At 48.0% G+C, this 22,205-nt stretch overlaps 1 protein-coding gene across 1 annotated transcript; it reads left to right on the top strand.

The window, feature by feature from the left end:
- mrps5 (mitochondrial ribosomal protein S5) lies at positions 1-21,347 on the top strand. Its single transcript, XM_023796383.2, has 11 exons — positions 1-110; positions 1,631-1,771; positions 7,142-7,267; positions 8,746-8,979; positions 11,167-11,201; positions 16,902-16,992; positions 17,171-17,217; positions 17,298-17,355; positions 18,031-18,093; positions 20,511-20,647; positions 20,831-21,347. The coding sequence occupies exons 1-11, from the start codon at positions 62-64 to the stop codon at positions 21,053-21,055; spliced, it is 1,206 nt and encodes a 401-aa protein (XP_023652151.1). The 5' UTR covers positions 1-61; the 3' UTR covers positions 21,056-21,347.
- The last annotated feature ends 858 nt before the right edge of the window (positions 21,348-22,205 follow it).

Genomic DNA, 22,205 nt, shown 5'->3' with positions numbered 1-22,205 from the left:
CATCAGGCAATGAAGATTGCGCCTCTATTTAGTTTCTTTGGGGCTTGCTGTAATTTCAAAGATGGCGGCGGTCCGGTGGCTGTCGTGTGTCCTCCGGGTAACTGTAAGAGGTGAATAAGATGCTCCTTTTGAACATTTTTTGTGGTGTAACCTTGACAGGATTGGCGGATAGTGTGTTTTCGATTTGTGTATTTTGTCAGTTTGATATATAGCCTGTAAATGTGGATATCGTTTTAACTTAGGAGAGAGGTCATTGGCAAGAATCTGAAGCATGGATCACTGCTTTGGAAATTTGTCAGTACTTCAGCAATACGCTATAGCTGGTTTGTGCATCTGCGTGATGCGTACTGGCTCCAAATAATGGCTGTGTTTCACAAATAAAAATTGCAGCGTAGTAGCAGTATAACTTGGGTTTAAATCAGCATTGATCACATCAAATGTTATTGAAACTGCATATAATTTATATCGATTCAGTTCTTATTGAGTGTGGCTGTGTGTGAAAATGAATTAGTGTTGTATCGGCGTATCTGGGCATACCGGTCTTTGTAACTTGTGAATGGCTTTAAGTGTGATTCGGAATGGATCAGCAACACAGTCCCGTTGAACACGCAAGCAGCTGTAACTCTTAGTCATTGATGTTTCCTCCCATCGTGTTGTGGTTGGTTGAAATATAAATTCGTTAAAACCCATTTATGGAATTCCATTTATTTGATTGTCTGTTTTTTTCTCGATGGGTACTTTACTATTGCTTTTCAGTTACTCTGCTTTTGTCCATTTAATAGCTGATGCTGTAGCTAAGAAGAAATTTAGCCTAATATGCAGATAAAGGTCAGTTCAGCAAGATAGATAAATGTATAAATTAATGACTTTAGGTAACGGACGATATTTTAAATGTACAAAATGACAACATACAGTGACGTACAAATGCCAGATGTTAGGTGTCACTTTGTGAATTATATGTAATAGTTGAATGCTGATTGTATTGTAGGCTCTTATGTAAGCTGCCTTGCATAAATATTCAGAGACCAATTAATATATTCAGTGTCTATAGTGAGAGAAGATGCTAATTCACAAGATCCAGGACGTTTAGAGAAATCTCGATACACGATGTTAAAAGAAATTCAGTACTGAAAATGAACCAGTACAAAGCTGCTTGTGCTTTTTGGTCTAAATGGACAACCATATTTTCAGTCTAGTATTGCTGATTGCTTAGTTACACCATGACAGTAATATCTTGTGATGACCTGTAGTGATTTTAATCACGCCAGACTATACATCATATGCCTGTTTTATGTCCAGTCTGTAACAAAAATCCTGCAGCTTCCACAACCTTTGGCTTTTAGTTTTTTGAATGTATCCAGTGCCTCATCTAAGACTTATGTAACATTGGGGTGTGTGGTAGCTGAGCCAATCGCTGCCCCCTAACAACATCGCCCAACATGGGGCTCAAACCCACAACCCAGGGATTAAGAGTCTCATGCTCTACTGACTAAGCTGTATGACTCGTTTCTGTCATATAATTACATACGGATGTATTATGTTAAATAAATGTTACAGTTGTGAGCTTTGGGCTGAGTTTCTGTTTTAACACACTTGTGTTAAATGCCTTTCCCTTGTCATTTTTTTTCAGGCCCCCCCCCGGTACAGGTGCTGGGGGGCGTGCGGCACCTGACTCACATGGCCCGGCTTGCCTCCACCGCCTGGGCTCCTGCGGCGACATCCACGGCGCTCTCCCTGCTGCAGATCCGAAGCAGCAGCTTCTTCAACAAGTGTGAGTCCCATGACCTGGATGTGAGCGTGCAGCTCTGGCTGCCCTGTGCACGCTGTAGTAGCTGTGGGTGAGGCGGTTGCCAGGACGATAAATATGAAGGAAACGGAGGAATATAAGGCAAACCCGAGGGTGTCACCTGTGGCAGGAGCGGGAAATGATGGAGGGGCCCACGTTTCCCGCTGGTCTCTCTGCTCAAACAATCCCATCCATCACAGGCATTGCCACGGTGACAGACAATAAGATGTTTTTTTTTTTTATTATACTGGTTTTCACACTGAGAACAGAACCAGCTTGTTGTTCCATCCATCAATTCAGCTGCCAATTCCAGTGCTGCTCTGCATTCTTTTTATATATATACCAAATACCTCAGCTTACGCTTAAGCCACGCTTAGTCTTCTCCGTCGTGAGCAAGAAAAGATTGTCTGTAATTACAGTTCTCTCTTTTATTACATTACATTATATTATGGGGTTTCTGCCATGTTACACCCCAGTTATTTTGAGGAAATTCTGGAAAGATCAGGAAGTTTTTTTAATATATCACATCTTACCTAAGCCCAGGGACGGGAGCCGTAATCGTTTCTGGGCAGATGGTTCACTTTTGGAACACTTTGCTTATTTGTACAAGTGAAAACACAAAAAGCCATCTGGAAATAGCTCTGCTAAGCTAGGAAATAAGAGAAAACGATTAATCTGTTTTGGGATAATTTACTTAATCATAGCCGTTCTGCCTGGAAAGGTGCATTACGGATCGCAATTTAGAACCTAAAACTGTTTGTGCAAATCACTAAGACCGTGATAATTAAAAGCTTTCAGCTGAGTAAAAAGCTGTTTCTAAGATGGTTCAAGGAGAGGTGGACATGGGGGGGGGGGGGGTTTGTTTTCGTCTTGAGATGAATCAAGTAACTGCCAGAGCATTCCCAGTCCTGCGTCAGTCCAGTGCTCTGGTTTAATATGTTAAACATATCGATTCTGGCATCTGGCCCACTGGATTTCCCAAAGAAATGGGTCTCTTGCACAGGCGCCAAACTGTCTGGACAGCGATTGGTGGGTTTACATTTCCCTTGTATTGCCTTTTTAATCTCTTCAAGTCTCTGGGCAGGTCAGCCCTGTTGAAGTCACTGTATCAGTGTTCACAATGACTGTGGATTGGAGTTTCTCCTCCTCCCCCTGATAGTATATTTTGCTTTAGGTTTTTTTTTTTTTTTTTTGCATGGTGGGAGGGGGGGGGGTTAGACACGTTTTGTAATGATTTTCCATTCTTGCTGAGAGGGGCTTTGTGTTTTCAGGCAGGGATCGTAATGTATGATAAACATGCTGTGGTTTTCTTGGCATTAAAATGAATGGCTGGTGTTGGGGCTGCTTTTGATTTTCTGCTAGATTAACCACCACCCCCCCACCCCATAACGGAAGCTACATTATAAAATAGCAGATTTGCAGCCAACAATGTTTGAGCAAGTAATTTAAAAAATAACAGATAAAATAAAATGGGTCATACGGTTTTCAGAGTGAAGCTTTTCAGTTGTAGCTTCCAGTTTGTTTAATATGAGTGAATGTTTTTTTTTTGTGTGTGTGACAATCTGCTCTGATTTTGGACATAATTTACGTTAACAACAACAACAACAACAACAACAACAACATTGACACACAATGTAAAAGTAAACAATGGCCAATGGTGGAAGCAGCAGAGCACATAAGCAGGAATAAACAACAATAAATCAATAAATATCTGAGATAATGATAAAGAATGAGTGTTGCTAATTGCAAATGGCAATAAAGTGCTGGGGTGTGACAGAATTAGTGTGAAGTTCAAATCTGTGAGGAGGGAGGCAGAAAGGGGACCAGAGTCTGGATGACCATGGGGAAGATGTTTCCTCAACATCGATGGGCCGAGGGTGCGATACCATCTGGAAGATCCTTGTCACCATGACTGTAGATGGCCAGACCATGAAATTAATATCTTGCTCTTTTACGTTAATGTTACAAGAATGTATTAGAACCATTGAGAAGTCACAGAAAGGGTCGCAAGTCGGGTTCCGATCCCGGGCCTTTACACTGCATCCTGCTGCTCTTGGTGCCGTTGTTCTCCACAAACGAGGTTTCTCTCCTGACGATGGCTTCTTATACAAGAGCAGAAGGGGCCCAGCAAACCGGCCGGTGTTCTGTCAGTGTAATGAGGTGGAAATCCACAGACGTGACTCGCTAAAGTTAACGAGACTGGGCTAATTGTCAATGCTTAGAGCCAGTACTGTGAGTGTGAAACTTTAATTAAATCATCGTCGCGTTACAGCTGACAGTAACAAGGGCGATAGGAGCTGTGCCGGCCCTCCAGGCCCTGCAGAAGCGCTGGTTCCTCCTGTATCCATTTGCTTTAAGATGCAATGGAAGGTGCATCTGAAAAGTCTTAATTTTCTTGTCTGGCTTCCTGATATACTGGTGAAAGGCAGAAAGCCACATGCAGGCACCCACTTTGAGGACAGTTACCATGGCAATAACAGAATAACAGAAGCTCCTCTGAGCATGCTCAGTGACAGGGTCAAAACCTTTTAAACTTATTTCTGTTTAAAAGACCCCAGGAAATTGGAAAAGGTCTGCTTGCCTCTAGTGTCACATGCGTTTGCAGTTGCATAGCTTTGAAAATGCGTTGGGCCTCATTGGGTGCCGTACTGGATCATGCGGCAAGTTTTGTTGAGCGTGTTGCCAAAAGTTTTAATAACCAGGCCAGTTTATCTCATGCCATTTAGAAGACAGTGGAGGTACTGGTACTTTAAAAATGGGATTCTTTTAGTTGAGTATAATAGCCAATGGAGGGCGATGATAATGATCATGTGACCTGGCTGCTGGAAGAGGTCATTGAAAGCGTGAAATGAGCAAAATGAATAGAGAAAATTTACATAAATCTTGGACATCCTTCTTGAGTTTCACTTCCTAGTGTAAAATGTGGTTTGTACAGTTGTGCAGGGTTATTAAATTATAGAGCTAAGGCCTGGCATCTCAAAAACAATGTTTACTGTCTGATATCTTTCTCCACAGTTTCCTGCATTAGGGCAAGAATTGAAGATCGAATGGAGGTATATGGGTCCATCGTAGCACAAAGTCTGCGTTCTTATGACGCTTTTCCACTGGCATACAGGATCCGAGCCGTACTGCAAAGTGAGACTAGTTATGGTGTGGTTCCACTGTAGCGGAATTAGCATTCACTTGTGCAAATTTGCATTATAAATCCATTCCGTTCAGCTGTCCTATAGAACTTTTTTAAGTTATTGGGAATGAACCGGTACATTGTGATGTGCGGTACTACTAATAATAAGTAATATACAGAATATTTATACACTTTTTCCTTAATCGTAAAAGATAATACATGCGCACGACATCAGTATCTCAGTGTATTTTGACCAATCAGATGGTGGTGACGCAAACCAGCTTGGTTCAGTCACGCTTTCATCCCTGCTAGTAAGCAGGTCAATGTCGGGTAAGGACTGGATATGGCTCCGGTACGGCTCGACTTCGGCTTGGTTCTTGCTGGCAGTGGAAAAGTGCCATTTGAGAACTGTTGAGCTCCAAATAAATGTATTGGGAATTGCTTTTGTGCCCTTAATTCTCATAATCTAGCTCCTCGCTAAAGGAAATCTGTCATATTTCTGAAGAAATGCGGTACATTCAAAGCACTTCGCAGTTTGACTTGAGTGTTAGAACAGAGATGGAAGGATGGGTTCTTACAAAGAGTTGGGACCCTTCTGGGCCGCGTGTTCACTGGGAGGTGGGGGCTGGGGGCGCGGTCACATGAATGACTGAATGCTCTAGCCTGCAGCCCTAGATTGGTTTGTACATTCAGAGCCACGTGGTTTTTGATTGTGCATCTGTGATGCACTAGCATCTCATGCCGGGTGTTTCTGCTTCCCAGGATGCACTTGGAGTGTCAGAAACCATGAAGGGAAAAGCAGTTACTAAAATCTGAGGCATAGATGGATGCATGGATGGCAGGGATGAGTTAGAGTACGGTAGATTACTGAAATTTCCGATCTGAGGTACAATGTTTCTTTAGTAGATGATCAGAGATCTTTTTGAGTCCAGACAAGCATTCATTGCACATGCTTGCGTGTGAGATGGTTTTGAGTTCTGATGACGCAGGCTTTGGCCCTGAAGCAGTATTCAGGGCAAGTGTAACCGTTTGATCCGCCTGGAGGTCTGAGCCCGCTGCTGTCCGGACCGGCCGTGGGAAAATGGCATCTCCCCGGGGGCGGCTGTTAGCCTGAGGGTGCCGTCAGAACTAGAGCACATTTCATCCTGCCTTCATGCTGCCGCCGCTGTAATCAGAGAGTTTCCGAATTGCCCCCAATTAATTGAGGCCAGTGGCGTGCGGAGCCGTTTCATTTGGCTTTCCTGCTTCGCCTAATGCAAATTGGTTTGCATTAGACCACTGTTTCCCAGTGCAGTCTCTGGGACCTGCAAACAGTCAACATTTTTGCTTCCTCCCAGCTCCCAGTAGGGAGGAAAAATATGGACTGTCTGGCAGGGAGCTGGGAGGGAGCAAAAACGTGGACTGTCTGTGGGTCCTTGAGGACCGGGTTGGGAATGACTGCTTTGCACAGTCCGACAGCTTCCCCACTCCCAGTGGCTGCTTCACATGACCGAGTCATATGACACCAGAACGGCACATGAAGCGATGAGCTCAATCAGTGTGTGTGTTTTTTTTTTTTTTTTTGTTATACAAAAAGCAGAATTTTTTTTATTTCACGGACTGTTAGCAACTCAACTTTTCTAAATCAAGTGGTCGATGGAAGCTGATGTGCTATATATGCAGGGAGAGTAAACAATTAACTGATATCTCATCACTAATCAGTCACCCTCTGAGAATGATCAAAGCACTCACTTAGGTAGCTGACATGCTTCTCCAGTGAGAGCAGGGTGTGGTGCTGCCCCCTGCTGGTAGGTCTGAACCATGCCGTAAATCTACTAGTCAAAACCGGACACTTCTTTGTATTTAAGAAGTTTCTTTCTGATGGTGTTTTATTAACATGAGCATATATATAATTAGCAGACACTTCTATTCAAAGTGACGTACATTTGAGAAGGCAGTGTCAGCCAGTCCCTGGAGCAGTTGCGGTTAAGGGCCTTGTTCAAGGGCCTAAATGTGAAATCACTTTGTCATCCATGAGATTTTACCTTCCGATCATAACCTACCGCACCACACACTGCCCCCAGTTACACTAAAATTTGCTTGCAAAAGGCTATCATGCATTTTATTAATATAAATACCTGATTTTATGTCATCCATATAACTGTTATTTCTGGTTGTCATGGTCACCACTGTTTCCTGTCGATTGGTCATCAGGGTGATGTCATTTCCTGTCCTGCTCTGGCCTATTGCAGTGACCGCAGAGGAGCTGTGGAAGGGAGTCCTGGCCAGCAGCGGTGCCGGCGCGCGAAAGGGCCGTGGAAAGAGGACCAAGAAGAAGATCAAGAAGGATCTGAACAAGGGTCAGGTTCTGGGTGAAGGTAGGTTCTTGGTGTCTCCCCCCTGCGGTGTTTGCTGTCGGTCACTGCGTCCAGGGCGCATAGCGATCATGGCATCAGATCAGATTAATTCAGAGACCAATAACCAAGGCAACCGGTAAAGCAAACCAGTAAGGAGGTGCTTAATGTAAACTGACAGGGACTGGCAACACTTCAAGATCCAGAGGGTCTTTGCCGCTCTAGAAATTTCCATTTCCTTTGTCTCAGCCGGGTTGTTCGGCAAAATCCGCGCAGTTCTCTATCTCGTTTCAGTCCAGGATGTCTATTTTTGGGGTTTGCTCCTAATGAAGTTCAGCTCATTAAATCGGATCATTTTCACAGCGGTTATGTTGGTTGCTGCGGAAGTAAACAGGCTCTCCGGGGACCCCTGCAGGCCAATGTGATGCTGCACGTGCTGCACGCTAAACGTCGTTCCCAGAAGTTCGGTGCCTGTAAACCGGCCGGCTTTTCGCTGCGTTGCTGCTGTTTGATTGAGCCGAATTCGCATTTTATTTTTAGTTTGGGGGTATTCTTAAATATTAATTCCCATCCCTGACTGGGAGATTGGTAAGGATCCCCTGGGGGACTGAGGATCAGGTGCAAATCTGAGTAGCTAGTTACGCTCGTTCATAATGCATAAGTTCATGATTTGCTTTCCATTTTTTAAAGGATGGGTCAGGGTTCATGCCAGTGAGCCAATCAGGGCGCGTGTTTCCTGTCAGGTACCTGCCGTGTGACCAATCGGATCCACCAGACTTGGCCGGGCAGATGGGTTTCCGCCATACCTTTAAACACTCTTAACAGGTCTCATTATTGCTATTCATATGGGTCCTTATGTTTATTGCAGGGGGGAATTAAAGTTCCCTTTTTCTCACCCCCCTGACTAGCCTGACCTCCTAGCAGTTTTTTACCAAAGATTCACAAAAAATTTCCGGCCTTTTTTTTTTTTTTGTAAAGCATAACGAGCTCAGCAATGAGAGAAGAGGCTAAATGAATTAATTTGGGAAGTAATTAGTTCAGTTGGGGGGCTTTAATGGGAGTTCCACCCAAAAACGGAATGAAGTTCATTTCCTGCGTTACCCGATTATGTCGCGGGGATCTAAAGAAGATCATTCGTGAACACAGAACTTAGCTTGTAGGGGGTGTCGAACTCAACAGATTCACAAAAAGTACTTTTTGTGAGAGAATAAAATGTAAATGGTCTGTTAGTTTTATGTTACTGCAGCGTTTCTGCATGGTGTCGGAGTCTGGCCTTTTTAACCTTCCGCTTCCCATGAGCCCTTGGGGCTGCAGAAAGAATGGAAGTGGCACTGACCGGGACAGCTGGCTCCGGGCGGAATGAGCATTCAGGCGTTTAAATACTGAATAAGTACGGCGGGGAGTGCACCCCCTTGACGGAGTTCACCTTCATGTGTGTGACGTAAAGCAGCTGGCAGCTCGATGACCCCAAACATCCCCCCCCCCCCACACACATCTCCCAGGACGGGCTGGCTTCCTGTGGCCAGGCCTGAACATGCCAGTGTCCCGGGAGGGCACGGCCAAGAGCATCGCCCGGCGGGACCCCGCCGAGCAGCAGGAGCTGCAGGCCGAGCGCCTCCGGCAGCGGGAGGAGTGGGACCGGCGGCGCAAGATGAAGGTGAAGCGGGAGCGCGGCTGGACTGGCCACTCCTGGGGGGGCGTCAGCATCGGGCCCCCGGACCCCGGGCCCAATGGAGGTGAGCCAGCAGCTGGGAGCCCACTGGCTGACAGTCTAAATTACAGCCGTCACGCACAGACGGGCCACAAGGGCGGCGACATAATCTGCCTCTGCTGCACTGTATAAGGCATTTCATTTTTAATTTTTTTGTAAATTCTCTCGGGGTTACCGGGATAAACAGAATGCGGCCAAGGACACTGGAATATGTCAGGGATGCTTGTGCTTTGAGTCTCCTGGGTGGGGGGGGGGGGGGTGCAGAACAAGTGGTTTGACCTTTTAGCCCTGTCTTCTTTAATAAAGCCTCACAGCTGTAGGTCCCCCCTCCCCCTCCTGGTGCTTTCACCATTTCATCAGGCCAGTAGCAGCAGATGATGTGCCCCCCCCCCCACCCCCTGTGACATCACAGCTGTTTGTGTGTTCCCCATAGTAGCAACCTGCACTTACAGATATTGCCTTTGTGACCTCGTTCTTGCCCTCTAGCGCCGCTCTCTTGGTGGGTATATGCCTCTGCATCCTTTGTTCCTTTATCCCCCCTCCTCCCCCTTTACCCACAACGATTAAATAGCGAACCAATCAAAATGACTTTCTTTGCAAGCTAGGCATTTTGGAGTTTAAAAACTGAGGAAAGAGCTCTTTATTACATTATAGCTATATTTAGTCATATAACAAAATTAATCTAGTAAGTCCCTCCTAGCTGTGCTGCTTTGCTCAGACTTAGTCTCTAACCGCTTTGCTGCTTGCAGACTTCAGGGACACTGCAGGAGTCTCTAACTTTTTAATTTTTCTTTAATGTCTGGAAAGATCATTAGGGAGTCAGTACTACCCATCACTCCCAGTAAAGACCCATTTGTTTGTGTCGTAATGTAAGTGTAATTTTTAAAAGATGAGGTCTCCAATAGTGCATGAAGATCCCGCCCTCTGACGGCTGCCACCCCTCTCTCTTGGACTGCTGGCTGATGTGCATCGAACACTGTGAAGCTTACAGGAGCTGATGTCACTCATGAGGGCCAGACGGCAGCGGCTGAGTCAGTGCTCCCCCATCATGGCCGGAAGCCACGCCCCCTTTGCGTGGGGCTTCAGTGTCCAGGCCCCTAATGTTTGCTGGTTGGACTCTGGGTCCAGGACCAGGCTGTCAGAGGGTTATCCCTGCAAGCTGGGGGACGTGTGATGCTCGACTGATGGGGGGGACAAGGTCGGGGGGGGGGGATTAATCACAGATATGGTTTTTCCACATTTAGAAAGTCATCTCTTACGTCCTCCATAATCCATGAAATGCCCATCTGCTGAGGCTGTCAAATTTATGTGCCTATTTTTAAAATCTGGCCGTACTCCTCTGAAGTTCGGGGGGCCTGGAATTCAGTCTTATTGATAATTTTTCCATTCTGAATATGGGAGGGAGGGTATCAGGAGGCCAGAAAGGCGACTGCCAACTTTAATGTGAGCTGCCCCACCCCCCCCACCCCCCCCCCGCTCCTCAGGTCACATGACATGGCAGCGGGCTTCTGGGGAAGTCTGCAGTTTACTTTCCAATTTTGAACCCAGCCTGCAGCCCCCCGAATCTCCGGCTGGTGACACTGCAATAAAACAGTGATTTACACCCACCGCGCATTTGAATCTGTTTGTTTATTCCTTTGGCTGTTCTGGGGCCCTTTTTTTTTTTTTGCTTAATAGATTTATGCCGTCAGCCCGTCTGGCGCTGAAGGTTAGAGGGGCGGAGCCCGCCCTGCGTGATGGATTGCGGGCCGGCCGATCAGACGGCCCCCGCGAAGCACAAGGGAGCCGCGGCAGCAGCTGCTCGTTAAGCCGTCAAGCCACTGTCTTCGTCCTTTATTTCAAAACAACAAAGGAAGTAGTACTGCTAACGAAAGCAAACGTGGTTTGTTTGCCGAGGGCTGAAATAGCACCAGTCCGCTGCGGCCAGGCTGCTCCCATGTAGCTAATTAATTAATGCAGATTAGATCTGTTATGCCGCCAGGCCAAGTGAAATGGCGGAAGGATTGTGTACCTCATAAACGTATTTTTACAGCCTGCCGTGTAGACGGCGCTTTTATTAGATTGGTTTGTACTGTTTTACTGACTAGCTCTGCTTCCATGAAAACGTAAGCCAACATGTAGGGGGCGCCAGAGATGTTCCCTCCCCAGTTTCCTCCTAGTTTAGGAATCATCTTCAGGTGGGGTGATGCTTTTATTTCCCCCTATTTTTCAGAAACCTACGAGGACTTCAACTCACGTGTCATTGAGGTAAGATCACGCCTGATTCCTACCCCCCCCCCCCCCCCTGCCCCTTTCAGCTTCTGAAAAGTCGTTGCAGCGTGATGCCCTGTGTTTGCTCTTGGAGCCAGATACCGAGGAGCACTATTCATGTAACTTTCCCCCGCGGCTATGAAGCGGTAGGATCAAAATGGGGGGGAGGTCCTTTCGCAATGGCGGTGCTATTATTTTTGAACATGATTGTCTTCATTTCACCATCAGTTTAGCGGTGACTGTTAAAGTAATTAGGAAATGGTGACGGTGAGGCTTGACTCATCTGTGAGTGGGTTTCAAAATGGATGGATATGGCAGGCTGACCAATCATAATCAGAGCTGGGCCTTCATTAGCCCCTGCTTTTTTCGGGGGGTGGGGCTGCTGACTGGAGGGAGGCTCTGGTGGCTGTGCGGTGGCATTGCTTATCACTGTCACACGGCCATTTCAGTCCGTGTCCCCTGAAAATCACAGAAGCCTCCATTGTGTCAGTGGCTCGGCCTAATCCTGATCACTCTGGGACTCCTGCTGTCCGCTTCGGCCATCGTGGCATGTCTCGAGGAGCTCAGAGAGGCCTGATGATGCTTCTGATCAGGCCCATTGGGCAGTGCTTGTGCCTCACACCTCTAAGGATGGGGGTTCAGATCCCACCTACACTGTGTGGAGAGAGTTAGCGTGTTCTCCTTGTGTTGTGCTGATTTCCTCCTCTAGTCCAAAGGCATCCAGTGTGTATAATTGTGTTTGTGGGTGCATCTTCGCATTAAAAGGGGTACAGTAATTTCTCTGTTTTCATATTAAGAGGTTTGCAGTAAATTTTGAGGTTTTACGGTAATCGTTCTGTCCTTATATTAAAGGTTTTGTGGTAATTCCCTTATCCTCAGATGAGTTGGGGTGCACTATTCAAAAGAGGGCAACATATGGATCATTTATCTTTTGTTTAAAAAAAATAAAAACTGCTAACAACTCTGCTGAGACTTAATGGGGCAGCAAGGTTCCCATTTTGTAATTCTATAAAGGAATGATTTATTCCAACAGAAATCACGCTTCCTGCTCCCCACTTCCTATTTAAGGTAAATACATCTTTCAGATGGATTACAGAGCTGTCTGGACTAAACTGGGCATTACCTCCAGGCTGGTAAAGAACTGCAATGCAAACAGGGGGTGGGCAGGGACCCCAGTTGCAGGTTGGTTAAGGACCCAGGCTTTTAACCTTCAGTTCACTGGGTCACGTCCCATCAGGGACACTGCTGATGTACCATTGAATTGGGAAGCTCACCTGACACATTGCAAATGTCCATCCATCCATCATCTAACCGTGTGTCCTAGTTAGTGTGGCATGGAGGCTTGGAGCTGAGTGATGAATATTCGTGATGTAAATGGCGGGAGACCATGTTTGCTTTGGATAAAAGAGGATGATAAGCAGCTGAAAGTGTAAACTGCTCTCTGTTCGTTCTGTTTGTCTGCTTTCACTCTCTGTCTGTCTGCTTTCGCTCTCTGTCTGTCTGCCTGCTTTTTCTCTCTGTTACTGTTAGCCGGTGACGTTCATGTGCTTCATTTCCGTTCGTGGGTTGGCTGTGTCCGACCTTGCTGGTTAACTCTGTCTTTAAAACTGCCCCGACCTTATTTTAGCGTTTTCCCTCACTGTGTTCGACTTTGGCGCATTTCCTTCCTCTGTGGAGGACAGCTGGCATGTAAGCGCGGTTTCGCGCTCTGTTCGGGTCTGCCTGCAGGTGGCAGTGTTCCCGCTGGGGCCCCCAGTGAGTCTGCCTTCTGCCTGCTGTGGAGTTGGGTGACCGTGGAGTCATGCTGAGGTTACACACACACACACACACGCACGCACACACACACTTAGAATTTCATTAACCACCATTGTCTTTTATTACAGCTGCTGGAGTTTTCTAAAAAAAAAGACACTATTTTGGGGGTTTTTGTGCAGCGAATCTCATCTCATTGTTTGTACCTTCTAAATTAGACGCAACTCACTGATTCAGGTTTTGCTGATGGATGGGTCTAGTTCACCATATTGAAACAAAACACTGCTACAGAGGTGTGTGGATTTCTGACCGGTGGCATAGGTTCAAACCGAGCCACCGTACCGTAGGCCCTAAATCGCACTTATCAGGATAAGCTGCTAATGGCTGTCAGGATCCTCCCTGTCTAGCTGACCGAGGCATGTGTTCTATGTCTGTGGCCTGCTCGTTATCCTCTTTCCCCTCGTTAACCTTGCCGGCGTTAGCCACTGGCGCCGTATTCTGCCTCCTGCCCCTGTGACCTTCCTGCGCTGAGTTAAGGTCGAATGCTGCCTGACAGTTGAGACCAGCTGCTTCAGGAAAAAGATATGGGGAAAGTGAAGCCCCCTTCTGGTGTGGAAGACGTGGACGGTCCACCAGGCAAAAGACATGCCTCTCCTTTTTTCTGTTCCTGGTGGAAATGGATTATTTCTGCTTGCCTGCAGAAGTGCTTCATTTCAAGCCCCCCATCCGCCCCTCCAACACCCCCCCACCCCCCCCGGTCCTCCCAAAAGTATGCAGCTTCCTGAATGGGGATTCGCTCCCCACCGCTGGGATGTTGTTTCTAAGTGTGCGTGGAGGTCTGTTCCTTACTGTCGCCTGTTAGGCCCGTATAGTCAATAACACCACTTTAAATTCCATCCCTGTACAAGTCCCCAGCAAAGCCCCCTACCCCAGGCGGGCCAAGAAAGCCGGTTTCTGAATGAAGGCAGCCGGGCTAATCGGGCCCTTCCGATTGGCCGGCCTTCTCTCAAGCTTTGTTTGGCTTAGAAAAGGGGGCTTTTGGCTTCAGCCGCGACCCGCTGTTTGGGGGGAGGGGCCTCCCTGGATCCCGCGCTCCGAATGCGGCTCGGTCACGCGGTCTACGTGCCCCCTCAGCACTGCTTATGCACGGCGGCCAGCTGAGCCCGTTTTTCAGAGGTGCACCGAACCGCTTATTATCCGGAAATTGAACCGGATTAGCGTGGGCCGAGTCAGTACCGGCGTCGGTGTGTGTGAACCAAGGACCCACCTAAAATGTAAATGAGCCCCACGGCTGTTCGGCGGCCCAACATGACTGCAGACATGGTACATGGCTACTCCTGGCAGGCATGGGTACTCGCTGTCCAATGAGGAGACGCCAGAGGCGGGTCTCCACTCAGGCCCCGCCTCCAGGAAATGGATCATCCATAGGGGTTACCCCACAGACCCCAATCACTGGAGTCTCCACCCAGACATACTAGCTTAGCACAGGCTGTTTTGCTTGTACCCCATCCCAACTCGCCCTTGGCTGCTACGGGTGTAAATGAATGGGACCCTGAATCCCAACCCATGTCGATTTTGATTTTGCCGAATACGAAATTGTTCATCTTTCAGGGAGAAGCTGTCACCTTCACTGTGCTTTGTCTAGTTATGCCCATCTTGTTCCATTTGTTCGATCGCGGCCTGAATAGGTTTGGTGTTGAAATGGAAAACCTCGCGTGTAAGTAGGGAAGTCCCATGGGACCTTTTTATAAATATTATATGTATTTAAGGTACCAGTCCACTAAGCTGTCTTACCTTTCCGAGGCATATTGTTATCGAGTGGGTTTGAGGCTAGACACGTGTACTAATATTCTCCGGAATGTTCTGTGCGAGTGCCTCGGTCGTGAGTTGGAAGGGTGAGTAGGCAGTACCTCTGAGTTAAATGGTGAATGGGCGTTTGCCTGTTATGCTGTAGTGAGGAAAGAGCTGAGAGGAATCTGATTGGATGCTCTGATTCTATGGCTGATTGGTGGATTTCCTGGTCTAGCAATTGGTCAGCTTTTTGTGACGGTGCATCGTGATTGGTCAGGTTTGTGTCAGGTGACATAAGGACAGTTCGCACACTGAGGAGGGCAGCGCTTGGCCAATGCTCATCAGGAAAAAGTTCATTACTCGTTATAGGAAACGGAGTGCTCTGTGTAGGAATGGTGAGTTTGAAAAGGCTGCGAGGGGAAGGGGGGGGATCTTCTGTGGCTTTGCATCGCCATCTGAGACTCGCTGTTCCTGAGAAATGCTAAACTGCGCCATTTCCCCCCTCCCTTCCCTAATGGACGTTCTGCTTCTGTGTGTCCCGGGGGTCTCTCCTTTCCTGCTAATGACCATGAATGTGTCTTGATTAATATTTTTCGGTCTAGCTTCTTTTCTCATGGCCCGACCCCCATTTTCCCCACTCGCACCCCCCCCCCCCCCCCACCACCCAAAAGAAAACCCCCCAACATAATATGCTGACACGGATTTGCACTGGCGATGCAAAATGGAAATGGACCAGGCCCTGCACTGCAGCCGGCTGCAGAATTCCTCTATCTGCGCATATGGCAGTGTCATGTGAAGATGAGCTGGGATTCCTTTACATGTGTTCTGTCATTGAAAACAAGAACATACATGACGTTCTGCTTACCTGGGATTAGCAATTAAAGCCTAACCAAAAGTATATCTTGTAATTTTGTCCATGTGTGTATAAGCAAAGGGCCAGCATTGAGATGTTCTTTCTGCATGTACGGCATTCCTCGGTGTTGGCCGGAATGACCGTGATATCATTTTCGTCTCTTTAGAGTAGTTCGCACCTTTCGCTTTACGGTCCAGAATTGCCGACCACGCGCTTGGGTGACCCACCAGACTCGGGTCAGCTTTCGGGACAGGAAGCCGCTGCTCTTCTCGCTCCTCGGCAAACAGCCACTTGCTCGTCATCTAGTGCGACACCATCATCAGGAGCGACTTAAACCTGGCAGTGCCCTGTCATCTGTGTTCTTCAGTACTTGTGGAATCAGTTGGCTTAAGGGTAGAACAGCATTTCGGCTTCTGCGAATTGGCATCAAGCAGCCTGCCCCCTGCCTGACCTTAAGTTATGGAAACCAGACATTTCTCATTTGTGCTTAAAAGATGGCTGCCCTGGGGTCCAGCAAGGGCCACCACCTGCCACGGGGCTATTCACGTGGTTATTTCCCTGGTTTTGATTTGCACCCCCTGAGGGCAGCTTTGCTTCTCCTAACTGCCGTTTCCTCCACCAGTCACGTAAGGCCCCGCCCACCCGTGTCACTTCCTGTGTTTTAACACCATGCTGCTGGTGTGAGGTGCCCTTTCCAGACTCCATGTGGGGTTCGAAGGCCTCTCGGCTAGACGCTGCCTTTAATATTAGCGTGGTTCAGAGAGGAGAGGATGCCTCTGCAATTTGATTGCTTCTGCCATTTGTGCTGCTTTGGGGAACATGCCTTGGTTTCTTGCAGTACTTTTGATTACATTTTTTTTAATACTGGGCACAATGACTTTAATCTCCTGCCAGGTTGCTGAAATATAGTTGTGGAGTAATCTTATGAATATTTCATGTGTTTTTAATGTATTCAATATTTTTCTAGAAGTTAGTGGTGTTCAGCTCATCTGTTCACCGGGATGGGTTCTGTCATCTTGTTGAAAGGACCAGTTTAGGGGAGGTACCCCCTGACTGTGTGTCATTGCTGCCACCTGCTGGCAAGAAAGCAGCATTATATGTATTTTTAATCCTGGGAGCTAAGCAGAGCCGGCTGCCTGAGCCGGAGACCGGAGTTTTTGTCGAGGGTGTCGGGCCCCAGGCCAGCGAATCACCGCAGGCAATAAGGACCTGTGCAATCTTCCCAAATCAGCACTACACTCAGTCCCCATTAGGCAGAATTTTCTGTGATTTTTAATTTTATTTTCTTCTTTATTCTTTAGGTGAAAAATGTCTTCAACATGACAGCAAAGGAAGGACGGAAGAAATCAGTGAGCTGTTTGGTCGCCGTTGGAAACGGCGATGGGGTGGCGGGTAGGTGAAGCGGTTTATTTTCCGGGGAATTTTTTTTTTTTTAAACTAATTGCAGCATAGCTGTGCGTGTAAGTATAGCGCTATTTTTAATGCCCATTCAGGGCGCCTGGCTGTGAGGGTGTCCATGTCCCGCACTCTAAGGGGATAAATGAAAGGTTGTTCTCTTTTTTTATTGCAGGGTTTGCCCTAGGGAAAGCAACTGATCGAATGTCTGCCCTGAGAAAAGTAAAACAGCTTGTTTTTTCCGCTCTAAAGTGCCACATTGAGCCTGTGTTGAGGGATTAAATCTGAACTTCCTCCCCCAGGCGAAAAACAGAGCTGTGCAGTACTTGTACTACATTGAGAGATTCAACAACCACACCAGTAAGTCCTGCGCTTCTGCTGAAATGATCCAGAGAGCCCTGCATGGTGATTTAGGACCATGCGTTAATGTATTCACTGATACGCTGCAGTTATAACATCTTTGCCCCATGGAACCAAGTGGGCATGGCCTGGCTTAGCCCTGTGGTTGCCATAGTGACGGCACACTGGATGTGAGGCTGTGGTAATTCATGCAGTGCTGACATACTGGCCCAATCCCAAACCGGCCCCTACCCACTCCGCCTCACCGCTCCGTCTTTATGTGTTCCAGAGACACGTCGCCATATTTAAGTGTGTCTCAAAGCAGCAGTGGCTGAGGGGGAGTGGCCTGTTACGCCGTCATGAAGCAAGTTAGCAGCGATGCAGGCTCATACAGCCACCATGTCCATATCCCACAATGCTTTGCACACAGTGAGGAAAAAAACCATTGAGGACAATGCTTTAACATATACATGTAAGAAGACGATTACTGTTGTGTTCTCAGGTGAACTTCTTGATTTTCTTAAAAAGTCATATAACTATAGAAAAGGCTATATCAGAATCTTTTTTGCGAAAACAAAAATGTTTGGGATTGGGCCTTTGATGCAAGTAGGCCGGCAATTTGTGCTGCTGTATGGAGGAAGTGAAAAATGTGAATTTAATGTTACTACAGTAAAGTACTTTAATTTTTTTTCCCAGTCTACCATGATGTCACCTCGACCTTCAAGAGAACCACCCTGCGTATGAAGAAGCAGAACCTGGGTAAGCTGGCTGTGCACAGGGCAGTGGTCCATGAAGCCAGCGTCACATTAATGCCAGAACCTGTGTAAGCTGGCTGTGCACAGGGCAGTGATCCATGAAGCCAGCGTCACATTAATGCCAGAACCTGTGTAAGCTGGCTGTGCACAGGGCAGTGGTCCATGAAGCCAGCCTCACATTAATGCCAGAACCTGGGTAAGCTGGCTGTGCACAGGGCAGTGGTCCATGAAGCCAGCCTCACATTAATGCCAGAACCTGTGTAAGCTGGCTGTGCACAGGGCAGTGGTCCATGAAGCCAGCGTCACATTAATGCCAGAACCTGGGTAAGCTGGCTGTGCACAGGGCAGTGGTCCATGAAGCAAGCGTCACATTAATGCTAGAACCTGGGTAAGCTGGCTGTGCACAGGGCAGTGGTCCATGAAGCCAGCGTCACATTAATGCCAGAACCTGGGTAAGCTGGCTGTGCACAGGGCAGTGGTCCATGAAGCCAGCGTCACATTAATGCCAGAACCTGTGTAAGCTGGCTGTGCACAGGGCAGTGGTCCATGAAGCCAGCGTCACATTAATGCCAGAACCTGTGTAAGCTGGCTGTGCACAGGGCAATGATCCATGAAGCCAGCGTCACATTAATGCCAGAACCTGTGCAAGCTGGCTGTGCACAGGGCAGTGGTCCAGGAAGCCAGCGTCACATTAATGCCAGAACCTGGGTAAGCTGGCTGTGCACAGGGCAGTGGTCCATGAAGCCAGCGTCACATTAATGCCAGAACCTGGGTAAGCTGGCTGTGCACAGGGCAGTGGTCCATGAAGCCAGCGTCACATTAATGCCAGAACCTGTGTAAGCTGGCTGTGCACAGGGCAGTGGTCCATGAAGCCAGCCTCACATTAATGCCAGAACCTGTGTAAGCTGGCTGTGCACAGGGCAGTGGTCCATGAAGCCAGCCTCACATTAATGCCAGAACCTGTGTAAGCTGGCTGTGCACAGGGCAGTGGTCCATGAAGCCAGCCTCACATTAATGCCAGAACCTGTGTAAGCTGGCTGTGCACAGGGCAGTGGTCCATGAAGCCAGCGTCACATTAATGCCAGAACCTGTGTAAGCTGGCTGTGCACAGGGCAGTGATCCATGAAGCCAGCGTCACATTAATGCCAGAACCTGTGTAAGCTGGCTGTGCACAGGGCAGTGATCCATGAAGCCAGCGTCACATTAATGCCAGAACCTGTGTAAGCTGGCTGTGCACAGGGCAGTGGTCCATGAAGCCAGCGTCACATTAATGCCAGAACCTGTGTAAGCTGGCTGTGCACAGGGCAGTGATCCATGAAGCCAGCGTCACATTAATGCCAGAACCTGTGTAAGCTGGCTGTGCACAGGGCAGTGGTCCATGAAGCCAGCGTCACACTAATGCTCTCGTCTTTAGGTGTAATGTTGCATGAAACGACTCTGCCATTTTTGGGAAAAGAGCGTAAAACCTCTTTTAGGGTAATTATTTCCAGTGACGCCATCAGCTATGTTTGTAGGAGAGACTCACCCCCCCTGCTGGCCTGTTATAGGCCATGGGGGGGAAAGAAGCTCTTTCTTTTTCTGTAAATGAGGTTTCCGATCTCCCGCCGGGTTTGTTTTCCCAGTAATCAGACTAGCATCTGAGCTGAGGCCCCTCCACTCACCCCCCACCCCCCCCAAGTCCGACGATCAAATGAAAGTGAGTAACGCGCTGGATCTGGGGCCGTAATGATCGCTTGGGGCCCTGATTAGACACCTTTCAAACTGGCCCTGATCTGCTCGAATTATACGAAGCAGCATTTGCCTCCCCCTTTATGGCGTCATTCTCTCTTTTTTAATGAGCATGGGTCCTTTGAGAATTCCATCCTTGCCATTTTGCGGAAACGCCATTGGTAGGATTTCTCCCACGGACGTCACGGTGACCGAATGAGTCCCTGGATGCCCCCCCCACGGCCTGTGAAGGTCTCCTCCAGAGCGGTGTGGCCCGGGGGAGGGAGGACGGTGTGTGGGTCCTACGAGAGGTCAAGAACTTTATCATGGCTAAACCCAGTAACAGCAGCTGGACCTAATCACCTATTGGCTGGTGGAGGAACTGGTTGTCAGTGTGTTGCCCATGTGACAGACATGATGTTGGAGAGCTCAGTTTCGCAGGACAGCCCGTCGTTCAGTCTTACATATATATATATATATATATATATATATATATACATACACACACACACACACACACACACACACACACACACACACACACACACACACAATGTGTATAGCCTCTGGTTTCCTTCTCTTGGGTGGTAGCGTAGATTGCTAATCACAGACTGCTTTTGCTCCCTGGGTCATGTAGCAGCCATGCTAGGTCAAGTCTGCTAAAGATAGGGCCCACTGACGCTCCACTTAACTGCCGGGTTTCGTGTTTCACAGGGCACGGGCTGCACTGCCACCGAGCTATCATCACCATCTGCAAGCTGATCGGCATCGAGGACATGTACTGCAAGGTGGTCGGGCCCACCAACCTCCTGAACCTTACCCGGGCTCTGTTCCAGGGCTTGGCAAGCCAGGTGAGTCGCTATGGAGACGGGCAATGGCCTCTTACGGACGGTGAACTTACCGAAATGTAACCCGGTTCCAAAAGCAAAGCCAGATAGCCAGCCTGTGTCAGGCCGGTAGTGGTCCGGCAACATCAAGGTGGATGGGTCTGTAGCTTGACTTCCTCCTCCCCCCCCCCCCCCCCCCCCCCGCAGAAGACCCACCAGGACCTGGCGGAGAAGAAACATCTCCACGTGGTGGAGTTCCGCCACGAAACCGGTCCCCTGCCCCACGTGGTGGCATCACCGGCCAAGGGAGCCCGGCCAGAGCCCGAGCCTGAAGGCGAGGTCCCTGACACCAAGCTGGAGTGGGATGAGGTGCGGGCTGCCCAAGGCCAGCGCCGCTCACCCTGGGCCGGGGTCAAGCGGACCGTCTGCTGAACCTCACGGCCGAAGCTGCCCGCATCTGGCCAGCTGATGCGTCTGCAGACAGTCCCTGCCCCCCCCACTCTCACCTCAAAACGGGGCTCAGAACATTCACGGCACTTGTTAAAAATGACCTTCCAGGGTCTCTGGGGTGGGGGGGCTCAGGTGCCGTCAGATATCATTGGAGAAGAGCTGACACCATCTGGATATATAGAAATACATCGGAAAGTCAAGTCTGGCTGAAAACTTTAAGATGAATTGCTCATTTTTGTTGTGCTACATCATTAATAAAGCCTATAAAACTGGAGATTTGTTTGTTTGATCGCCTTTCTGTAAGATATTACAAATTCCCTGAGATGCTCAACTTTACCATGTTCATTGATGCAGCTCCACTGCCTGTGAAGGCCACTCGGCCTCTTCCTTTGAAGCTCACGTCACCCACACATGTTCCACATGCAGGGCTGCTTGAAGACGGGCTCCAGTTTGTCTGCTTTTCTGCTGGAATAGATCCTCCCGGATTGTTTTCCATCTCATGAATTATTCAGCGGCCGGGACAAAAAGCACAATGGGGTACCAGCGATTGATGGAGACTCTCATGTTGCAGCCAGAATCATATCAGAGGTGGAGCATGAAGAGGAGGCTTGTCAGTTGTCTGCTGACATTTCTCTTCCTAATGGTAGAGCCAGAGAGCACACCTTTACTGTATCTCAGAGAAGGTTTTTTTCTTTTTCTTTAAATGTTTACCATTCTGCATTCTGTCCTTTACTTTCTATGAATGATTCTGAGTCTCTTACATCCTGTGAGTGATTCAGATTTATTTATTTTTTGCATTCAATAAATGATTCTGATTCTTTTACATTCTGTGAATGATTCTACAGTCTGAACAATTGATTGACTTACATTCTGTGAATGATTCTTCTGCTGATTTTTTTAAATTCTGTGAGTCATTCAGATTCTCATGAAACTTCAGATTCACTTTGAGAGCCGCTTCCTAAATGCTGCAGTGTGAATCAGTACGACACGAACCTGCGAGTGTCCCCATATCCAGCCATAATGATAGAGCATGGTACAGTCGCTCCATCATGCACCTCAATGAAGACCTCTTAGCTTTTGAAAAACTCTGAAATGGGAAAAGTGATTATCAGGTTGATGTCATCTCCTTTTT

This window comes from Paramormyrops kingsleyae, chromosome 3, assembly GCF_048594095.1.
Source record: "Paramormyrops kingsleyae isolate MSU_618 chromosome 3, PKINGS_0.4, whole genome shotgun sequence".
NCBI lineage: Eukaryota > Metazoa > Chordata > Actinopteri > Osteoglossiformes > Mormyridae > Paramormyrops > Paramormyrops kingsleyae.
The sequence above is the reverse complement of the archived record's forward strand: the minus strand, read 5'-3'. Positions and strand labels throughout refer to the sequence as shown.